General features: G+C 36.7%; 1 protein-coding gene across 9 annotated transcripts in view; it reads right to left on the bottom strand.

Annotated features, from left to right (window-relative positions):
- Positions 1–19,441, bottom strand: part of COL14A1 (collagen type XIV alpha 1 chain) — a 117,696-nt gene that overhangs the window by 16,103 nt on the left and 82,152 nt on the right. For all 9 annotated transcript variants that reach the window (XR_016465303.1, XM_031591169.2, XM_031591171.2 and 6 more), the window contains exons 36-42: positions 19,161–19,247; positions 15,657–15,710; positions 15,162–15,257; positions 13,878–13,931; positions 12,657–12,710; positions 3,115–3,168; positions 213–284 (exon numbers count right to left, since the gene is read on the bottom strand). Coding sequence is in view for 8 of the 9 variants with exons in the window: in XM_031591169.2 (XP_031447029.2) it covers positions 213–284; positions 3,115–3,168; positions 12,657–12,710; positions 13,878–13,931; positions 15,162–15,257; positions 15,657–15,710; positions 19,161–19,247 (471 nt within the window). In the remaining variant the exon portion in view is untranslated. The remainder of the gene's footprint in view (positions 1–212; positions 285–3,114; positions 3,169–12,656; positions 12,711–13,877; positions 13,932–15,161; positions 15,258–15,656; positions 15,711–19,160; positions 19,248–19,441) is intronic.

The following is a 19,441-nucleotide window of genomic DNA, read 5'->3' as shown; positions in this document are numbered from 1 at the left end:
GACTCTCTAATTCCTATATTCCAAACATTGTATGCAAGATCAACAAATACATTTAAATATGAAAAACAAACAAAGAAAGACATTTTGCTTAATCACTAACTGCAAACAGATAATGAGCTATAAATACTGAGGTTATGAAAACAGTGAAGCCAGGATGAGAAATCAATGAATGCACAATAACAAATATATCAGTATTAATTTATGATACTCACAGGAGCTCCAACATCACCTTGTGGCCCCTGGCTTCCTGTAACACCTGGAACACCTGGAGCACCAGGTATGCCCTATGTGGAAAAGAGAAAGAAAATAATAGTGATGACAATCAACATCCATGAGGCTTGCTGAGAGAAAGAGCTATGATGCAGGAGAAGTCCATAAAGCAATATTTCCTCACTTAGAATTCAGAGGGCATTTAGAGTTGCATTATTAAGCACAGGTACATTTTGAAGGAAGGTTCCACACATTTTATGGCAAAGTGTGGTCCTGTACAAAGTTCTAATGGCCAATGACTCAAATAGTAGAAAACAGAAACAAATTGTGTTTCTGTTCTTAAGCATTACTGAAACTGAATAAAAAATATCAGCAGGACAAACAAGCAAAGACAACAAAAACTCAACAAAATTTAAAAAACAGATCAAAAGTTCTATTTCTGAATTTGAAAAAAAATATTAAAACTGCTAGCTGACTTCCTTGGCCTCCTACTCTAAATGGAGCCAGATACCAGGAACCAAACATTAGGCCTTCAGTTCTATTTATTCTATGCAAGCAGTGATGCATGGAATGACGTAGAAAAAGATTGGTAAGTGTTTCAAAGTTGTATAACTTAAAAAATACGACACTACGAATTAATTACATTTATGTAATGCCAGAAATGAGTGTAATTTAACTGCAGCAGAAAAAAATATCATCCTCTACTTTCTTACTAAAAATATGGACATGGAAAATGTTTCAGTTATCTGATAGCAATCAAGGTAGCTGCTGAGCAGAACAAGTATTGTTCTTCTCCTGCCACTTGTTCATAAATAAGTCCAGTGTGGAAGGTCTCTTCCACCCCAAACCATTCTACAGTTCTATAATTCTACGAATGGTTTTCATTCAGGACTCAAAAATAGGTAAGTCTTTTACAGTTACTGAACCATTTTCTGTTGTTTTGTTTGTTTGGTTTTTGTTGTTGTTGTTTTGTTTTTAATTTGGGGGCTACTAGTACTTACAGGTATTAGTTTATTTTTCGGAAGGAGACTAAAAATCAAGATGCTGTATATTGGATTTTACTTTTTAATACTGATTTTTTTTTATCATTGCAAACTGTTTTGCTTCCTGATCTAGTCAACTTTTACAAAATAATTCAATATTTGAATTTAAAGTGTACACACATCAACAACAACACTGCAATTTTAGGTATGGATTACGATACCCTTATTTTCAGATGATCTTGGACTTCATTTGACCTACTTACAAAGAAAGGTGCTATACTCAAAGTCAGAAGAAATTTGGGTGTTGCTTTTAAATATTTCATATCACAAACAAAATAGCTTATGCCTCAATACATTTCTGCTACAAAGCTTCCTGCTATATTTCATTTTTCAATAGGTTACCTCAGACTGGGCAATCCCAACACAGATCAATTGTTGGACTGACAGAATTTTTTTGTTCAGATTACATGAGAATAATAAGAATCTCTTTTCCAAGGATTGGATTGAATATGAGCTAACTAAACGTCTTGAGGACATAGTGAGAAACGTCATTCAGCAAGACAACCTACTAGCTAGTTACATCTCCTAACCACAACCATTTCTGCCAAAAAGAGAAAAGATTAAGACGTACATTTTGCAGCAGAAAGAGCATCAAAAGCACAGCCCTGGAAGAAGTACCTGAGAAAAACTGGCTTTTGAGGCATGCTCTCTGAAGAAGGCATGTACTGCTGAATCATGAGGCTAATCCTGTGATATTACTACTATTCTGGGGGATGCATATCTAGCCAGCCAAGAGAAGTGACTGTCACACTCTGTTCTGGTACAACATCACCTTGAGCACTGTGTGCTGTTGTGGATGCCACAATGTATACAGGACACAGAACTGTTACAGAGCATTCAAAGGAGGGCTATAAAGATGGTGAAGGATTCAGAGGGGAAGATTTATGAGGAGCATCTGAGGTCTCTTCATTTGTTCAGCCCAGAGCAGAGGAGTCGAGGGGCATGCTTACAGCTTACAGCTCCTCACAGGGAGTGGAAAAGCAGCACTGAGCTCTGCTCTTTGATGACAGCAACAAGGCCCAAATGAATGGCATGGAGCTGTGGGACAGACAAGCTGTGTATTATGAAAAGGTTCTTCACCAGAGGGTGGTCAGGCACTGGCAGAGGCTCCCCAAAACAGTGGTCATGGCACTAAGCCTCCTGGAGTTCAAGAAGAGTTTGGACAATGCTCTTAAAAATACAGTTTGAATTTTGGGTGGTCCTGTGTGGATCCAGGAGTTGGAGTCAATGATTCTCATGGGTACATTCCAACTTGAGATATCCATAATTCTATGACTCTCTGCATGGAGAACACTCAGCACCATCAGAGGTTTTATCAAATATAAATCTGTCAAAAAGACATTAACTTTGCCTAACCATGCTAGCTGAGAAGTATGAAACTGACTCTGGAAGCAAACTTACATCTTGCACTGAAGGCTGAATGAGGTCCCTGATGGTTTTTTTTTATTATTCTATGAGAGCATTTGAATATGCACACTCACCTTCAGCCTCCACACATAGCAAACTGAGCAATTCACTTCAACTAATAAACCCAAGTGGAATTTCTTACAGAAAGAAAATCTTATCCCAAACAGTAACAACATTAATTTCTCTTACGTAGTGCCGTTTTTCAGCTAGGAGCAAACTATCAACCTACTGATGCAACAACTCTCTTCTCTCCAGAGGAGACATTTTTTTTCTTGAGCTAAGTGAGAATGGAAAAAAAATGACACTAGATAAGCAGCTTTCTGCCAACTTTGTGAGTCATGAGAATCCTAGCTTCCAGGGAGAACCTTTGGCCTTGCCTGGATAACAGAGTGACCTACTGTCCCCCAAAGTTCTGTTGATCTTTACAGTAATAAAGTCAATGGGCAATACTCACAACTGGGCCAGGAGGTCCTTGTGGGCCTGTCGGTCCATCTTTGCCAGGAAGGCCCTAGAAAAGAGAAATGTATATAATTTTACTAGCTTTTTATACATAAGTTATTAATTTGTTCAATTTCTTCTAGATAGCTTTTTCTTTCTTTTCTTTTTTTTGCTCTGGGGAGAGTTTATTTCTTAAAAGGAGGTACAGTGTAGCCAGTATTTTAAAAAATCCAACCACAGTCTCACTGTACTTTTGAAATAAGAAAGTAATACAAAAATCTTTGTACTGGCACTTTTCTCCTCTAAGCAAATTTTACTTATAATGCTGCTATAATGAGGGTTTGCTGTCCAACTTGTCTCCCACAAGACGGGTCACACTTCAAGCTCTGTTCTCACTGGTTGTGACTGTTCATAGTCCCATGGATTAAGTGCTGAAAGGCTCTAATTGCCATGTATCTCTCTGTCGAGCAACACTGTACAGATGTACCAGCTATCACAGAGGTCCTGACTCAGGAAGCAGCATAATGAGAGTTCGATAAGGATTCTCATGTGGTTTACATTATGAACGTGCTTCAGAGCTTCCAGAATTTGAGCCAGAAACTAAAGATAACTTGGAGACTGGAAAGCAAGCAAATCAGAGAAGAAAGGCTGACCAGATGTAGAAGAAAATACACTATCGGTAAAGTATTCGTGCAAATTAACCAAAATACACATTTCGTACCCACGTACTATAAAACAATTTCTGAATAGCCTAGTAATATGACAATTATTTAATTACTATACAAACTCAAAAGGAGAAATATGATCTTATTACTGGCTCAAGACCAGAATATGGAGGTAAGAGTAGAAGGAAAGTGAGGTTTTTAAAGTGTTCATGCTCACATACAGAGTAAAGAGCATTCTAGTTCTTAATAGAAAAAGAGCTACTCTGTAAAGCTACAGAAAAAAGATGTTTCTTTCTTGTTTGCTGAAGTTTTATTTCCGACATAGTTTCAGTAATCAATATAGCATGAACTAGTTAATTCATGCTTTGCATGATTTGGAAACTGATTAAAAACTGCTTTCACATGGAATAAAAAAATCTGGTGTGGGGATATCATCTGTCATGTACCTAGAAAGGATTGTTTTTTAAAAATACACCAGAAGAGTGTAAAAGTGTAAATGCAAAAAAAAGTGTAAGAGTGTAAAATAAGCCATTATAATCAATTTGTATTCTGTCATCTATGCATCTTTCAGATTGACAAGGAAATATTATTTTCCTATTTCATAATGCAGCCAGATGATTTCTAAAGCTTCAAAGTACAAAGCAGGTCCCCCATCACAAAAGCAAAAATATATCAAAGTGGCATTGAAATAAGGTTACTGTATCACAATAGTTTTAAGACCAACACAGAGAAAAGGTTGCAAGTCCAGCTCAATTCAAATACATTTGCTAAGTAAGGGAAGTGAATTCATTCTTCAAAATTGTTATTTCTATAGGAGGCAGAATGGCAGAAGGAACTTTGAACTGCATTACAAATGATGAAATAGGATTTCTGACACTCAGAAAGAATCAGCATGAACAAGGTTTTGAAAAATTCAAGGACGGGTGTTATTCAGTTTTATAATAGCATGGAAGATTATATAATATAACTCCTCATTTTTGTAAGTAGTATCACCTCCAGGAAAATTGGTATCTTCATGTTTACAAGTATATTTCACCTTTTAAAGCAAAGATTGAAAATCTGCACTTATCTTTGATTAGTACTAAGGCAAGATGAAAACTGGCTGGACACCTATGAGGGCTTAATTTATCTACTGGGGAAGGAATTGGAGAGCCTTCCATTGACTTATAGAATATAGCATAAAAATAACACTATACGATGTCCATCTCTTTGCCCATCCAAATCAAAGTGTAGAACTAACAGAATGATCAGAACTATCACATTTTCTTTGAATATAATTCACAATTTATTTCTTAGGAGCAATTTTCTTACTTTTGGCTGCTCCCAACTCTTATCTGTTCCTAGGACTCAGTTCTCCTGGCACTGTGCGTGTATCTCTTGGTCACATAAAATCACTTCCTATTATACTTGTTAACTGTGAGAATTGCTTTTTATAAATTAAGACAAAGAGAGGTTGCATTTAAGGGATAGTATGGCAAAACCTATTCTCTCATGTAGGTTAAAGACCAAAGATATTTGTTTATGCTTCAATGACATTATTCAGATCATCTGATGAACCAGAATGGATCTGATACTCATTCTGAACTTGGGAGCAGGGAAATTATTAAGGTAACAGGAAACTGGCAGAAAGACTGGGAATGTATTTCTTCTGGCTCTTGTTTCCCATTATTTTTTGTCTACGTAATGTATAAAAAAATAGAGTACTGTGAGAATTCACAAGCTATATTCAGAGTACTGAACCCTTAAAGATATAATTCACTCTGCTATTTACTGAAATTTCTTCTTTGCTTCACTATCTCCAGAATGCCTGAAGGAATTACACACCACAACAGCACTTCATCCCTCATTCAGCCAAAGCCACAATAGGAACAACTGCATACAGAGCCACCAACTGAATCTCCTTAGTGCACGATCAAGAGCATTTTGATGTATGACCTCAAATGGAGGGCAGTTTAGAATCAAGATGAATATTGTTTTGCATAGTCATCTTAAATTGGAGCATGCTATGGTAATAGCATGAAAAAGAGCAATGGAGAAACAGTGTAGCTACAATTGCTTTTTTAATTAGAAATATAATTTGCTAGAATACAAATGGCATCGTAGAACATAGGCACTGTCTAAATCTCCGTAAAATTTCAACCCTGATGAAGACAGTGGAGGCTGCTGCTGGCTTCAATAGAAAAACTTCAGCTTTTGGCAGCTCAAACTTTGTTTGGGGTATTTGCGGAGAAGTGGTTTTACAAGTAGGATAAACACTGGCAAAATCTCAACTGAAGCTACTGAGGCTTGAAGGACTTCCACATACTGCTTTTGAATACGTCTAAAAACCAAATGCAAACTGCAACCAATGACTATCCTACCTTTATTTTTTTTTCTTTTTATGATGAAAAATTAAAAAAAATCCCTCTTGTTTAAAAAAAAAAAAAAAAAAAAAAAGCAACAAAGAACTGCTGTGACCATGATAGAAATATCACAGAATGGCTTAGGTTGGAGGGGACCTTAAAGATCACCTAGTTCCAATCAAACTGCCATGAGCAAAGTTGTCAACCACTAGATCAGGCTGTCCAGGATCCCCTCCAAACTGGCCTTGAATGCCTCTAGAAATGGGGCATCTACAACCTTCCTGGGCAACCTTTTCCAGTGCCTCAACATCCTCTGAGTAAAAAAATATCTTCCTAACATCTAACCTAAATCTACTCTCTCTTAGCTTAAAGCCATTCACCCTTGTCCTGTCATTATCAGACCATGCGAAAAGTCGGTCCCTCTCTTGCTTATAAACTCCCATCAAGTATGGGAAGGCTACAATGAGGTCTTCCCAGAGCTTTTCTTCTCCAAGCTAAACAAGCACAACTCCTTCAATCTTTCTTCAAAGGAGAAGTGCTCCAGTCCTCTGATCATCTTCACGGCCCTCATTTGGATCCACTCCAACCGCTCAAAATCTTTCCTGTACCAGGGCCCCAGTAATTTTATTAAACACTACCAGCTTATTAATCTAAAGTGTAGCTCCCAAAAGATCATGTACCAACATGAGCTATTTTTTATTAAAGCTAACCCAAAAAAAGAGCAGAAATGTAGCTTTTTGGATGCTTTGGTCAGAATACACATCTTTTTTTTAATCACAATTGTCTAGTTCTGTCTCAACACACAAGAATAAGTTGACTTTGAATTTCCTTTCTTCCTTGTGAAAGTGTTGTCTATGAGATGATAGTCCAAAATTAATTCAGCATTAATTCTTCATAGTTTAAAACATATTTCTTGCATATCTCTTGTTAATTATTCAAGTTTTAACTGCAGTTAACTTTCAGAGAAAAAAATTCTGTATGCATATGTTTCCCTCTGAGTATACCTTCACATCTAAATTAAAGAGATCCTCAGAGCAAAAGATGCAGCACAGCTCATGCTGACATGCATGGACACATTTCTGCACCTTCACGGAAAATAATCTGGGGTCCCTAGGGGACAACAGATTGAACATGAGTCATCAGCATGCACTGCAACAAAGACCAACCACATTCTGACTATGAGAGCATAGCCAGCAGGTTCAGCAGCAGGTATGTATGGTTTTGGTCTTCTTAAAGATTAACATAATAAAGCAAGTCCAATTCAGGGTAACTAAATGATTAGGGTCTGGAGCACAGGACACATGAAGAGAAGTTGAAATAAATTGCTTTGCTCAGCCTGGAAGAGAAAACACTAAGGGGCAATGTTATTACTGTTTAAATTACCAAATCGGAAGAAAGAGACATGACAAGAATAATCTCACAGGTGCACAGTGATAGGACAAAAGGCAGAAGATACAAGTTGAAAGAGGGAAATTTTAATTAGGTGTTAGAAAAAAAGTTTTACAATGGTTGTATATTGACACAGATTGCACAGAGAGGTTGTGGAGTCTTCATCCTTGGAGATATTCAAGATTAAATTTAACATGGACCTGAGCTGTGAACAAATGAATTCTGAAAGGTCCCTTCCAACCTTCATCTGATGATTCTCTAAATCTCACTCAATCAGTGTTTACACAAACTGGAAACGCAGACTGGAAATGGTTTATGATCTATGCTGTCCCCTGAACTATGCACTGGAAGAATTGTAATTGGTGTCATCTAACACTACCAAGAAGAATGTTCAATATGAGACCACAAAAACATTTTGGACATGCTAAAAACTGTGTTCTAGTAATATCTCATGTACTAGTTCAGACACAGGCTTTGTGTCTTACAGCAGGTTTCTTCGACCTCCTGCTCTCAGAGCACGCAGAAGAGGAACCATTAGGAGCTGAAAAAATGTTTAAGATGCTGAATTATCTTCCTTATCAGTTAGATATATCTCACTGCAGACAAATATCTGCAAGCAGGGTAAAGTAACAGTGGTCAATATTCTTGGAATCCAAAGTAGCTGCAAGCAGCTGAGCAAGGAAGATCAATAACTACAACTCTCTGGTCCCACCTTCAGCAGACATCCAAGAGAGCTTCCCCCAGTACATACTAACCTGATAAGGAAGAAACCTATCACTTTACCAAGGAGATGCCCAGCAGAGAACACCCATGAGGCAGCTGTGACAATGTTACAAGCGCAGGAGATGCAAACTTGGCATTCAGAACAGGCGTCATCAAGAGGAACATGACAGGCACTCAGGATGGTATATTAACCTGGCAACCATTTCTAGGCACATGAAGGAGAAGCAAATCATCAGAAGTAGTCAGCACAGAGTCACCAAGAGCAAGTCATGCCTGACCATCCTCATAAGTTTATGTTAATGAAATCACCAATCTGATGGAGGAAAGAACAGTGAATACTGTGTTTGCACACTTCAGCAAAGTCTTTCATGCTGTTTCCCAGCAAGGAGAAATGTAGTCTTGTTCCTGGGGAGGAACATCTCTTAGCACCAGGACATGCTGGGGACTCCAGCTGGAAAGCAGCTTGAAATAAAAGGCTCTGGGGTGCCCCCACAGACACAAAGTTGGCCATGAGTCAGCAGCGTGCTCCTGATGCTAAGAAGGCTAATGGTATTCTTGGCTATATCAGGTAAAGTATCGCCAGCAGGTCATGAGAGGTGACCCTTCCCCTCTACTCATCACTAGTGAGTTCTCCACATATGGAGAACTATGTCTAGTTCTGAAGACATGGACATACTGGAAAGAGTCCAGGAGAGGGTTATGAAGATGATCAAAGCAGTGGAACATCTGTCCTATGAGGAGATACTGTTCCGTTTGGGGAAGAGGAAGCTCAAAGGGCATGTTATCAACATGTAAAAATACCTGAAGGGAGACTGCTCTTTTCAGTGGTGCCCAGTGACAGGACAAGAGGCAATGGGCACAAATTGGAACACAAGAGGTTCTGTCTGAACAACAGGAAAAATACTTTTACTGTGTAGTTGATGAAGAACAGCCAAAGGTTGCCCAGAGAAGTTGTGGAGTCTCCCTGTCTCCCTCCTTGGAGATTTTCAAAAGCTACCTGGACATGGTGGTCTTGGACAACCTGCACTGGTTTGGACCAGATGGCCTCCAGAGAATCCTTCCCACCTCAGCTGTTCTGTGACTGTGTGATCAGACTTCCCTTGTCGCAGCTGTGTAGATCTGTCCTCTTGAGTGGCTTGAACTTTGCAAGAAATAACAAGGATTGCAATTGTGACTTCACCTTGGATAGTAGCCATGGAGATATGGGAAAGAGAAGACTTTTCCCCTCTCTACCTACACATCTAAACAAGGGTCAGTGTCAGTTTGTTTCCAAACTTTCTACTCTTGGCTAAAAAAGACGAACAAAAAGCACAAGAGAGTCTAATTACAGCCTACATATTCACCAGGATGCATGACGTCAGTTTGGATTCTCCAGCGTGCTATTCAAGCTGTATCTTTCAATAAGACATGCTTGGGAGAAACACAATCAGTTCCCTTTAGTAAAAACCTCTGTATATTGCCAGCTACAAAAATAGGACAGCAAGAGAGCACACTAAACAACCACAAAACTAGCCATAAAATAAAAACAAAAAGAAATATTTTTGTATTTTATAAAATCTTTAATATCACTCTTCTATAACTTCAAGCCGATAAGAGGGCAGGAGAATGCTCATATTATAGTCTGAAATGTACATTTAAAACGGTCACCAGACAGGTTTAAAAATATTATCAGGAATATTCAGAAAGTCTGCTTTATTATCAGAAAACACATTTATTCCTCTGATTCAAATTTAACACAGTATTTATATAACATCAAGCTTTCTTTTTTTTTTTTTTTTTTGTAGAGAGGGTGTTTCATTATAAAAATAATCTTTGTATAAACTCACACAGCAGACAGTGGAGATGCTCTAGTTTTTTAACTAGTTACTAAAATCCATGAAAAGCAAAATTAAACAGGAATTAAAAAGCAATTCAGAAACACAGAAAAGTACTTCTCTAGATTAACTGCTAAAGGTAAAAAATAAAGACCTTTTCTGAATTGATTTCAACAATAAAAACATAAATGATAAATGTTAGAATTCAAAAGAAAAAAGAAAGTACCACAGAAGTGAAGTAACTGAAGAAAAAAATCTTTGCAGGATTTCTTGAGTCTCTTATCACATTATCCCCAGTTCAAAAAAGCTTTCAGAAATCTCCCAATAAATATCAGTCCCATGCTTACCTCCCATTAAAACTTATGTGATTTAGTCATCTGCTTAAGTGCTCTGTGGCACTGGTTCCATGCTATAATTAAAATATTTCAATGAACAAAAAATACTAATGAGGAAATGATGGCTAAGCTAAGAATAATGTATAAAACCTCAGTTCTAGTAGTATAATAGCTGCAAAGTAGTTTGGCATCTTGACTAACAGAAGGAAGCCCAACAAAGAGAACATTATACGAAAAGGCAATTTACTTCTTAGGAATTTTCCAATCCCTGTTGCTGCTGCTGCCAGTTATGCCTTTCAGAATTATGCCTTTCTCCAATGCTTGGTCTTCAAATATCATTGGCTTGGATCTTCACTCATCAAAACCAATTTTATGTTGTCATAACTTCACAGTAAGCAAATAAGTTACAACACCATAAAGTTAATAAAACACCATTGTTTGTTGCTGTAGAAATAATTACTGCTGCACAACATTGCATAAGGTCACACAGAGACAATAAGAGTTAACAGACCTATTTCTGTGAGATCTAAGCTATTTATCCAGCTACTTTGATGAACACCAAAAGAAAATGAACACATGAGCCAAGCATGATTATTTCATCTACAAAAACTGGCTATATATTTACTTGCCCTTCCTTATTATAGACAATGCTGGGGTCTTCTACAGAATAAGCACTGCATGCCCCTTCCAGATTGCAGCAAAAATGTTTGCTGCATGTTACCCCATGCTTTTCTCAGAAACATAATTTCTCTGTATCCACCCACTGAGATCCATATGTAGGAAAACTAGATTAATTCTGAACTGCTGGCTAACACAGATAGGGCTGAGTGACTCTACTGCAATAGATGTAGCACAAAGTAAAAACTCTGGGTACTTTTCACCCCGAACTGCAAAACGCTCGGTTTAACTAGTGATCAGGAATGAAAAAGAGGGAATACATGCCACTCACATAAACAATTTCTAGAACAAAATCACTTCAACTTGGCTATGGCCAAGATTAGCCAAGCATTGTGGCAAAAATCCAAATGTCCGTCAGGCTCCAAGTCTTTACTAACATGGAGATGAACAGATGACACCAAGCTCGGGGAACTTAGGGGGAAAAGATACAATACAACCAAAGAGAAGAGATTAAAATCATGTAAAAATTGAGCTCCTATATAGAAGGTGGCATTACAGTAGGATAAAGTAGGAAAAGGAATACATTTATCTTCATATTTCATTACAAGTTAATTAAAATTATAAGTCTATTCATCTGATAAGAAAGTTATCCATCTGAAGATAATGTTGTGCAAATCTTTATAAAATTAATTTCTTTATTTGAGAGGAAAAATATTCACACATTGCCTAAATTCTACAGTATTTTCAGTGGAATAATTTACATACTTAAATTACTTGTTGAAACTCACAATAGTGAAAGTATTTAAGCACATGTTTAAATTTATAGTAATGAGCTCAAGTACACATATCATTGTAGAGATACATCTGTACTTTTATAACACATTCACAGGTAAATACCAGAAAACCAAAGAAGGTTCAGATTTACCAGAAATGAGTTACACTACAATATCTGAAAAAAGGAACATAAATACATAAATCTTGTTCAAGGGTAATTGAAAACTCATATTTAATAGTGAACTTCTGCTGTGTACAGTAACATTGTTCTACGCTAACAATCGCCTCCAAGCACCTAACTAATAATGAAAGTTTTCCCAAGCAGAAAGGTTTAATTATAGTTTTAACTACACACATTAACAAGATTTGTCTTTTACTGATTCCTAGACAAACTGTATTTTCATTTGTTCTACCAGAAGCAGAAAGAGGTTGACCAAATTTTCAAATTCTTATTCAAATTTTCCTCTCATCAGTAGTTCCTACATGTGTTCACATTCAATATAAAATGCTCTTGAATTGTCTTCATTATTCAGTAATTAGCTAGATCATGTGATTGCATGCTTATTGTGTAATACTTACCCACCATCTAATTTCAAACATACAAATGAACTAATTGGCAGTGCTAGACACAAGCAACATCTATTCCTATGAAAGGCATTAGGTGCAGACACGGTGCATGGTTCTCCCAGTATATACCTAGTATTACTCAAACTTGATTTAGCAGACAAAAAGATACTCCACCCTACCTCTGCCATCTCTTCTGACTGGCACAGAGATACAGGTCTCCAGAAACAGCAGAACTTAAGTGACATAAGCTACAATAAATCGGCCATGCTAGGAAACATACCCATTATGGAATGGAATCTTTTAAAACAAACACAAGTTCATTTTACCTTACCCTTTGACCTTGAGCTCCATCTCTTCCGGGTGAACCTGATGCTCCTGGGACACCCTAAGCATTATAAAGGGAGAACCAATGATGAGATCAACTCAACAGAATGCAACAAAATCACTTTCCAATTTAACTGCATTGCATGCTTTTTTACAAATGAGAGGAACTAGGAAATTGATAATGGATGGGGCCATACAAGAGTTAGTAATGAAGGTGTTTCTGTGAAATGAGGGATGGTTAAATATACTTTGTTAAAATGCACACTCATTCACACTCCCTCACTACAATCTTCTGTTAAGGACACTGACGACTGAGTCACATCAGCCTTCCTGTGCTGCTAAGCTGTAAAGAAATCTGCATCATTCCAGTGTTGTGTCAATATGACTCTTACTGCATGAATCAGTATCTTAACCTGAGAGTATAAATGCTATTTTTCTTTCTCTTTTCTAAAACAAAGCCTGGTACTATATTGTTTGAAGTCATTGTAGCAATATGAAATGGCCTAAGTATGATTACAAAGTATGTCCAGCACAGCTCCACATTGTTCAAATGAAATCTCATTCTCTGGCTCATGAAAGCAGCAGAACAGCCATTACTGTGGTGGTCCAGAAGGCTGACAAAACTGATTTATAAGGAAAGATTGCATGAGTTTACTGTCCCTAACATATATGAAAAATAGGGGGGAACCTGTTAACAACCAACAAGTACTGGAAGGATATAATAAAACTGAAAAAGGAAGAGCAAATGATCCTGAGAAGCAGGATCCAATCAATCCAAACAATTGGAATGAAAACTCCTTTCTAAATACCAGACACAAATTAAGTTAAGATTCACTGAAAATTACAGTTTTTAAAATGTTGAACTGTGAATGATACCCTAAAAAAAATTAACTGCCTGGTATGTCCTCCTATATAATTCCAGGAGGAATTTAAGCAGATGTTACCAATAATTCACTACATAAACAGAATTTAAAAGTCAATAGTTTCTAAGTTGTTACAGACCCAATATTCAGCGTTTAACAAGGTTTAGACAATAATCAGTTCTTCAGACCCTGAACAATTTGCTCACTGCATACCAACATACCCTAGATTCCTGCTTCTAAATATCCATTCGAATTTACCATGACAACACACTTCTCAGCAGTTTTGGATATGTGCCTTAAATTCATAATGATGTCAATTCAACACAAACTTAGTAAGTGACAGGTCAAACAATAACAGAGAATACCTGCAGGCCAGGAAAACCAAGATCTCCTTTCTCTCCCTTTTCACCCGGTGGCCCCTGCAGATTAAGAAGCACTCATAGTAACTCAAATATATGGTTACTTTCCTATTTATAATAGTTCTTATCAGCATCTTTAGGGAAAAAAAAAAAACAACAACCAACCAACAAGTATTCAAACAAACAGAAAACAGAAAACAAAGCTTTTCCAGCTGAAAGCAAACCTTTAAACTCAATTTGAAAAAAATGTAAACGAAGAATTTACAAATATAAAAAACAAAGACTATGAAATTTACTTTCAAAGACTTCAGAATTAAGCTGACAGAATAGCCATTATGTCACAAAAAATGTAGTTGTTTTTCTTTCCTCCTCAGAATCTATTTCATTTCAGAACTCAGGAGTACTAATGATGAAACCACTGGATCTCTACAGAATACATGTACGATGAGGTTAGACTTTTCCAGATAATAAGCTAATTTTAATTAAATTCTGTCATGACACATTTCCTCTATGAATCCTCTATGATTTTATAATTAATGTATTCTGTATTACTCTCTGATGACAGCATCAAGATTATGTAGTTTTAAGAAATTACTTTGTTATACTTTTATTGTAGTGCAGTAGAAACAAGAAAGGGTATTATAACAGTAAAATTATGAAACAAGACTAGCAGAAAAAAAATTACATATCTGATACCTTTCAGGACTTGTGTGTACCTATATACTGGAGATGAATATAAAACAAATTTGTCCTGTTGGTTCATTGTTCTGCCAATGTGTGTTTATGATGAAATTCTGATACTTATTTCACAAGAGCATTGCAAATTCCAGGCCTAATCATCTCCTGCGATGACAGACTTTATAAGTACAGTGCTCTATTGCTCAGTTTTGGCAGCAAATATGGTGTTCTTGATTAGGAATACCTTTCAAGTCAGAACTGATCTGCAATGAGCAATACCACAACTAGAAGAAAGATTAAATATTAACATCTTGGTACAGGGCCATGTTACTCCCCTACCACGATTCTTTTTTCACTTGTCTCAAGGCTTGGATGCTCATACCTGAGTCACAGCAAACTGATTAAATTCCTCCAGCTAACCAGAAGTTCATCTCCAGGTGCAAACTGGAATGCTGGCATTAAACCCCTTCCACTGTAGGTTAAACCCAAATATGCAACTTCCCCTCAAATACTGAAATGCAGATTCTGATCAGGACACCAAAAGATATTTTGGTCTAAGATACATGCTGTCCAAAACACAGAAGAAAACCCTATTGTTTTTATAAGTCTCACTGGAAGGCCTTGAATAGAAAGTCCACTGGGTCCTTGTGGTCCTGGAGGTCCTTGAGGTCCAGGAACACCAATTTCACCTCGAGGTCCATCTGGTCCCTAAAGTAGCACAGGACATAAGTTAAACTCCTATCATATGGACAAAGGCAACTTCTGTTTGAAGAATTAAGTACTGATAGACTCAGAAACATCTGAAATATGAGTTAGCATTTGAGTGAACAGTTAGTGTTCCATTTTAAAAAGGCACGGCTCCTTTATAAATAAATAAATAAATAAATTATGCTACTGAAGCAGCATTCTGAGTTTTATTTCTTTTATCAAGAAACACACATGACAAGTGATTGTTATGAAAAGAGATACACAAAACACCAATGGCATTTCACTATGCATTTTCCCCAGCAACAGTAGAGAATCTGGGATTCATTTCATGGTTTACATGCAGCAGAAATAAACCAAGAGCCTGTGCATCTGACAACTGTAATGTGCTGTACAAAGTACCTTTGGACCTGGATCTCCACGATGACCTTTGGCACCTCTGACACCTGGACCACCCTGTAAAGTACAAGCACAGGACTTTCTGCAAACCAAAACTATCAAATAAATAAAAATGAAATCCAGAGAAGTCCAAACGTTTCTTTCCTGTTCTTGAATCATAGTGAATATCCTGTCCAGATCCTTTCACTGGAGTAATTAAACTAAGAACATACTTCAGTGTAGTCATACATAGGAGCAGATACAAACGCAGATGTAACTAATTTCCAGAGCCAAGAATGCACACACAGTAAGCATCAAAATAACACTGAAAGCTACAATAGGAATAGAAGTGTATACATGTGGTCATGTGTTCCCCTTAGTTGCTGAAACCTCCTGCATATCTGTCCGTTCTCCTCAGGATCACCACATTGTTAAAGGCTGAGTTTCAATTTCTAAGAAATATTTTTCACCAAGGACAACTCCAGTATCTACTAAATTTACTATGGTCAAATTTAGTGTTATACTTAGGCAAATAACCTTTTGCCTATTTTTGTCTTTCCTACTTTCTTCAGTGGTGCCTACATCTGTTAATCATTTATTAACCAAATGTTGCCATTATTATTAGTATCATCTGAGACACTGGAGTTGCATATACCTATGGATGGCTGCCATGAATGTGTTTTGCATATACATGTTGGATGTGCTTTATCCTCCAGGACAGCATAAAGATTGTTTTTCACATTTTTTCAGGTCAATTTCCCTCTTCCTTCGCTTGAGTGTATTCCTTTATCTCTTGGGATATAAGCATTACAGAGACTCTGCCCTTCTTTGTAGTCAAAAAGGACTGTGTACAACTAGGCATCATAACTGAATCATATGCTTTAAAATTCACAATGAGTCTGGTTTTGAATCTAGTAATCCTAGCATGGCAAAAGCACAAATTCCAGAAAAGCATTGATTTAAGTTGAAAACATCACAAGAGCTTCCCTTATTTTTCCCATAAACTAGTTTTAGTGGTTAAATCCCAGCATTAATAAGATTGTAAAATAATATCAAACTTGTCATTTCTTTGACTTCTAGTTCTAGCCAAGATTTCCTGCTATGTCTTTTCTGTCATGTTAAAAAGTTTCTTTATAGTCAGTACTTCCACAAGAAACAATTCTTAATCATCCATTATGAATTCAACTCTTTAGATTTTTTTTGTTAGTTAAAACCAATGCAGCACTGAAAGCTTTTCATTACAATTAAACTTCTCCAAGTGATCCAGTAATATTTTGTGTCTCCTTCCTCACTCTCTCGAGTTCTGCAGCTCTCCTTACACAATCCAGACATCAGGTTTGTGTGCTATCTTTGTTCTACATGCAGAATTTCAGGCAGCATGATCAAATTCTGGCAGATTAAGGCATAAAAACTGTAACCCATAATGAAAATTTCCAAATAATCTTAACTCTAAACAATACTTTGTCTAATATAAAATGATCCACTTTCTAAATGATCACAAGTAATATTTCCAGAGATACAGTCCCAAACAAATGGAAGCCTTTTATTGTGAGTCTTTTTGGTATAATATCTAAAACTGGCAACATGGAAGAATTCTGATCCCTAAAACAAAAAAATCCTTGGCTTTGTGAGAAGTCACACGATGTTTTAACGGCCCAGAGCACTACTGACCAGACAAAGCAATGTGACTCTGAGTTGGCTCAGAAAAGAACAGTGAGTTGTTTTTTCTTGCTCTGCTTTTTCGCAGACCACATACATATTTCTTGAGCCATATGCCATGTAACTGTTTGGCAAAAAAAAAAAAAAAAAAAAAAAATCACTCAAAAGAGGCTGAATTCTAGAATTACATTCTCCCCCTGCCCAGACAATGATAGGAAAGAAGGGGACAGACTCTTCAGCAAGGTCTTTTTGTGATAGGAAAAGGTGAGACAGTTTCAAACTAAAAGAAGGGAAATTAAATTGGAGATAAGGTAAAAGATTTTTTTTACAGTAAGGGTAGTGAAGCACTGGAACAGGTTGCCCAGAGAGGTGGTGGTTGATCCCTCCCTGGAGACATCCGAGTCAGGCCAGACCATGCTCTGAGCAACTTGATGTTGCTGTAGATGCCCATGTTCATTGCAGAGGAGTAGGACTAGATGACCTTAAAGAGTCCCTTCCAACATAAACGATTCTAGGATTCTATGCCTTTTCTGCTTGATTTTACCCCTCCTCCTGTAGGGAACTACCTTACTCAAATTATTGTTAATCTTAGATACAACAAATAAAAATAGATTATTTATTGCTGAATTAAGCTTTGGCATTTTTTATCTACATGCATTCTGAACTACAGCAACATATATCCTTCCATTCAAATAATGTTTAAACATTTTTTATTTTTCTGAGAAATGTGGTAAAAGAACTCATGTGAATTATCCCACTGTAAAGAAACACACTGGAAATCTATATAAAGGAATTAATACCTTAATCCATACTTGACTCATAACCTATACTCAAACAGGAGAACACAGTAATTTTTTCCTTGTTCAAGACACGCATCTTCAGTGAATTTTCTCCTTTTCAAGTTCTTTTTCAAGTTTTTGTACCTAAAACTTGAAGAACAGTTCTTGCAAAAAAAGATGTAATGTCTGAATTGTTGATCTTATGTAATTTGTGTACTTTAAAATCTTTGCAAAACATTTATTTTCCTTTACATTCTTCACTGGCTCTTTCCCTTCAAAACATGCTCTTATATCATTCAGAACAGTATGAGAAGAGAAACATGAAGATAAAATTTGTTCATAAGAGGGCCTTATGTCAAGCTAATTTAGCAAGCAGCCCTAAGATGCCAATCAGAGTTAGTAATCTGTTTGTGAAAGAAAAAACACACGAATGTTCTAAAAAATCCTAGTTGCAATTATCTTACACTAACCCAATGATATACTGCTGTAAATAGAGCCTACAACTTTTCAGAACTGACAAAGATCAGCCATGCGATGTCAGATTGAGTTATCTGAATTCAGATCACCCACATCTCAGTTGTCTGGTCTGATCCATTATTTGAGTCCTTTCATTAGCTAAGAGAAAGAACGATTTATTCCATCATCCTAAGATACTACGCTGAGTTGGAAAGTTAAATATCTGTTTTCTAGATGAGACTATCTAGTTACACTTGTTACATAACAAACATAAGACACCTGCTGAACATTCACACAGTAAATGCTTAGAGAAGCACTAGCAAAGTAACATCACAAAGTACAGGGAAGTTTTAAGATTGTATATCTCATCATTCACTGGCAAGCTAGAAAAGCTTCCAATTCCCTAAATGCTTTGGGCCTTCTTCTTAACTATTAGAAATTTGACTGAGTGACAAGTTGTTTTATTTTTTTCCTTAGTGTCCTTACTCTAAATAGAATGTCAATGTACCACTTTAAAGATACTTGAAATTAATTTAATCTTATTAGTTACACAATTTCAGTATGTTTACATTGGAATAAAGGTGGCATGTGGACAAGTCGGTACAGTTGGCTAAAAACCTGAATAAATTCTTACCGGTGGTCCTGGAGGTCCCAGGGGACCCTTATTAGCTTCTGAACAGGAACAGGCATGAGGAAGAGCAGGGCAATTTTCCTCATCTCTCTAAGGAAAGATCAAGACTGGATGAGTCTTATGCACAAAACTTTGATTCAGAAGTAAGAATTTTATAAATTGAAAAATAACAATACACAGGTGCCTTAAAACTGCTTGATTTAGAAATACTTTTGTCCTTTCAGTAGGAGTAATCCAAGTACACCTGGACTTTTTTGAAAACAAACATTTCCTTTAAAACATTT

This window comes from Phasianus colchicus, chromosome 3 (assembly GCF_987193195.1).
Source record: "Phasianus colchicus chromosome 3, bPhaCol1.hap1.1, whole genome shotgun sequence".
Classification (NCBI taxonomy): domain Eukaryota; kingdom Metazoa; phylum Chordata; class Aves; order Galliformes; family Phasianidae; genus Phasianus; species Phasianus colchicus.
Note: the sequence above shows the minus strand (reverse complement) of the source record. Positions and strands in the feature narration are given on the sequence as shown.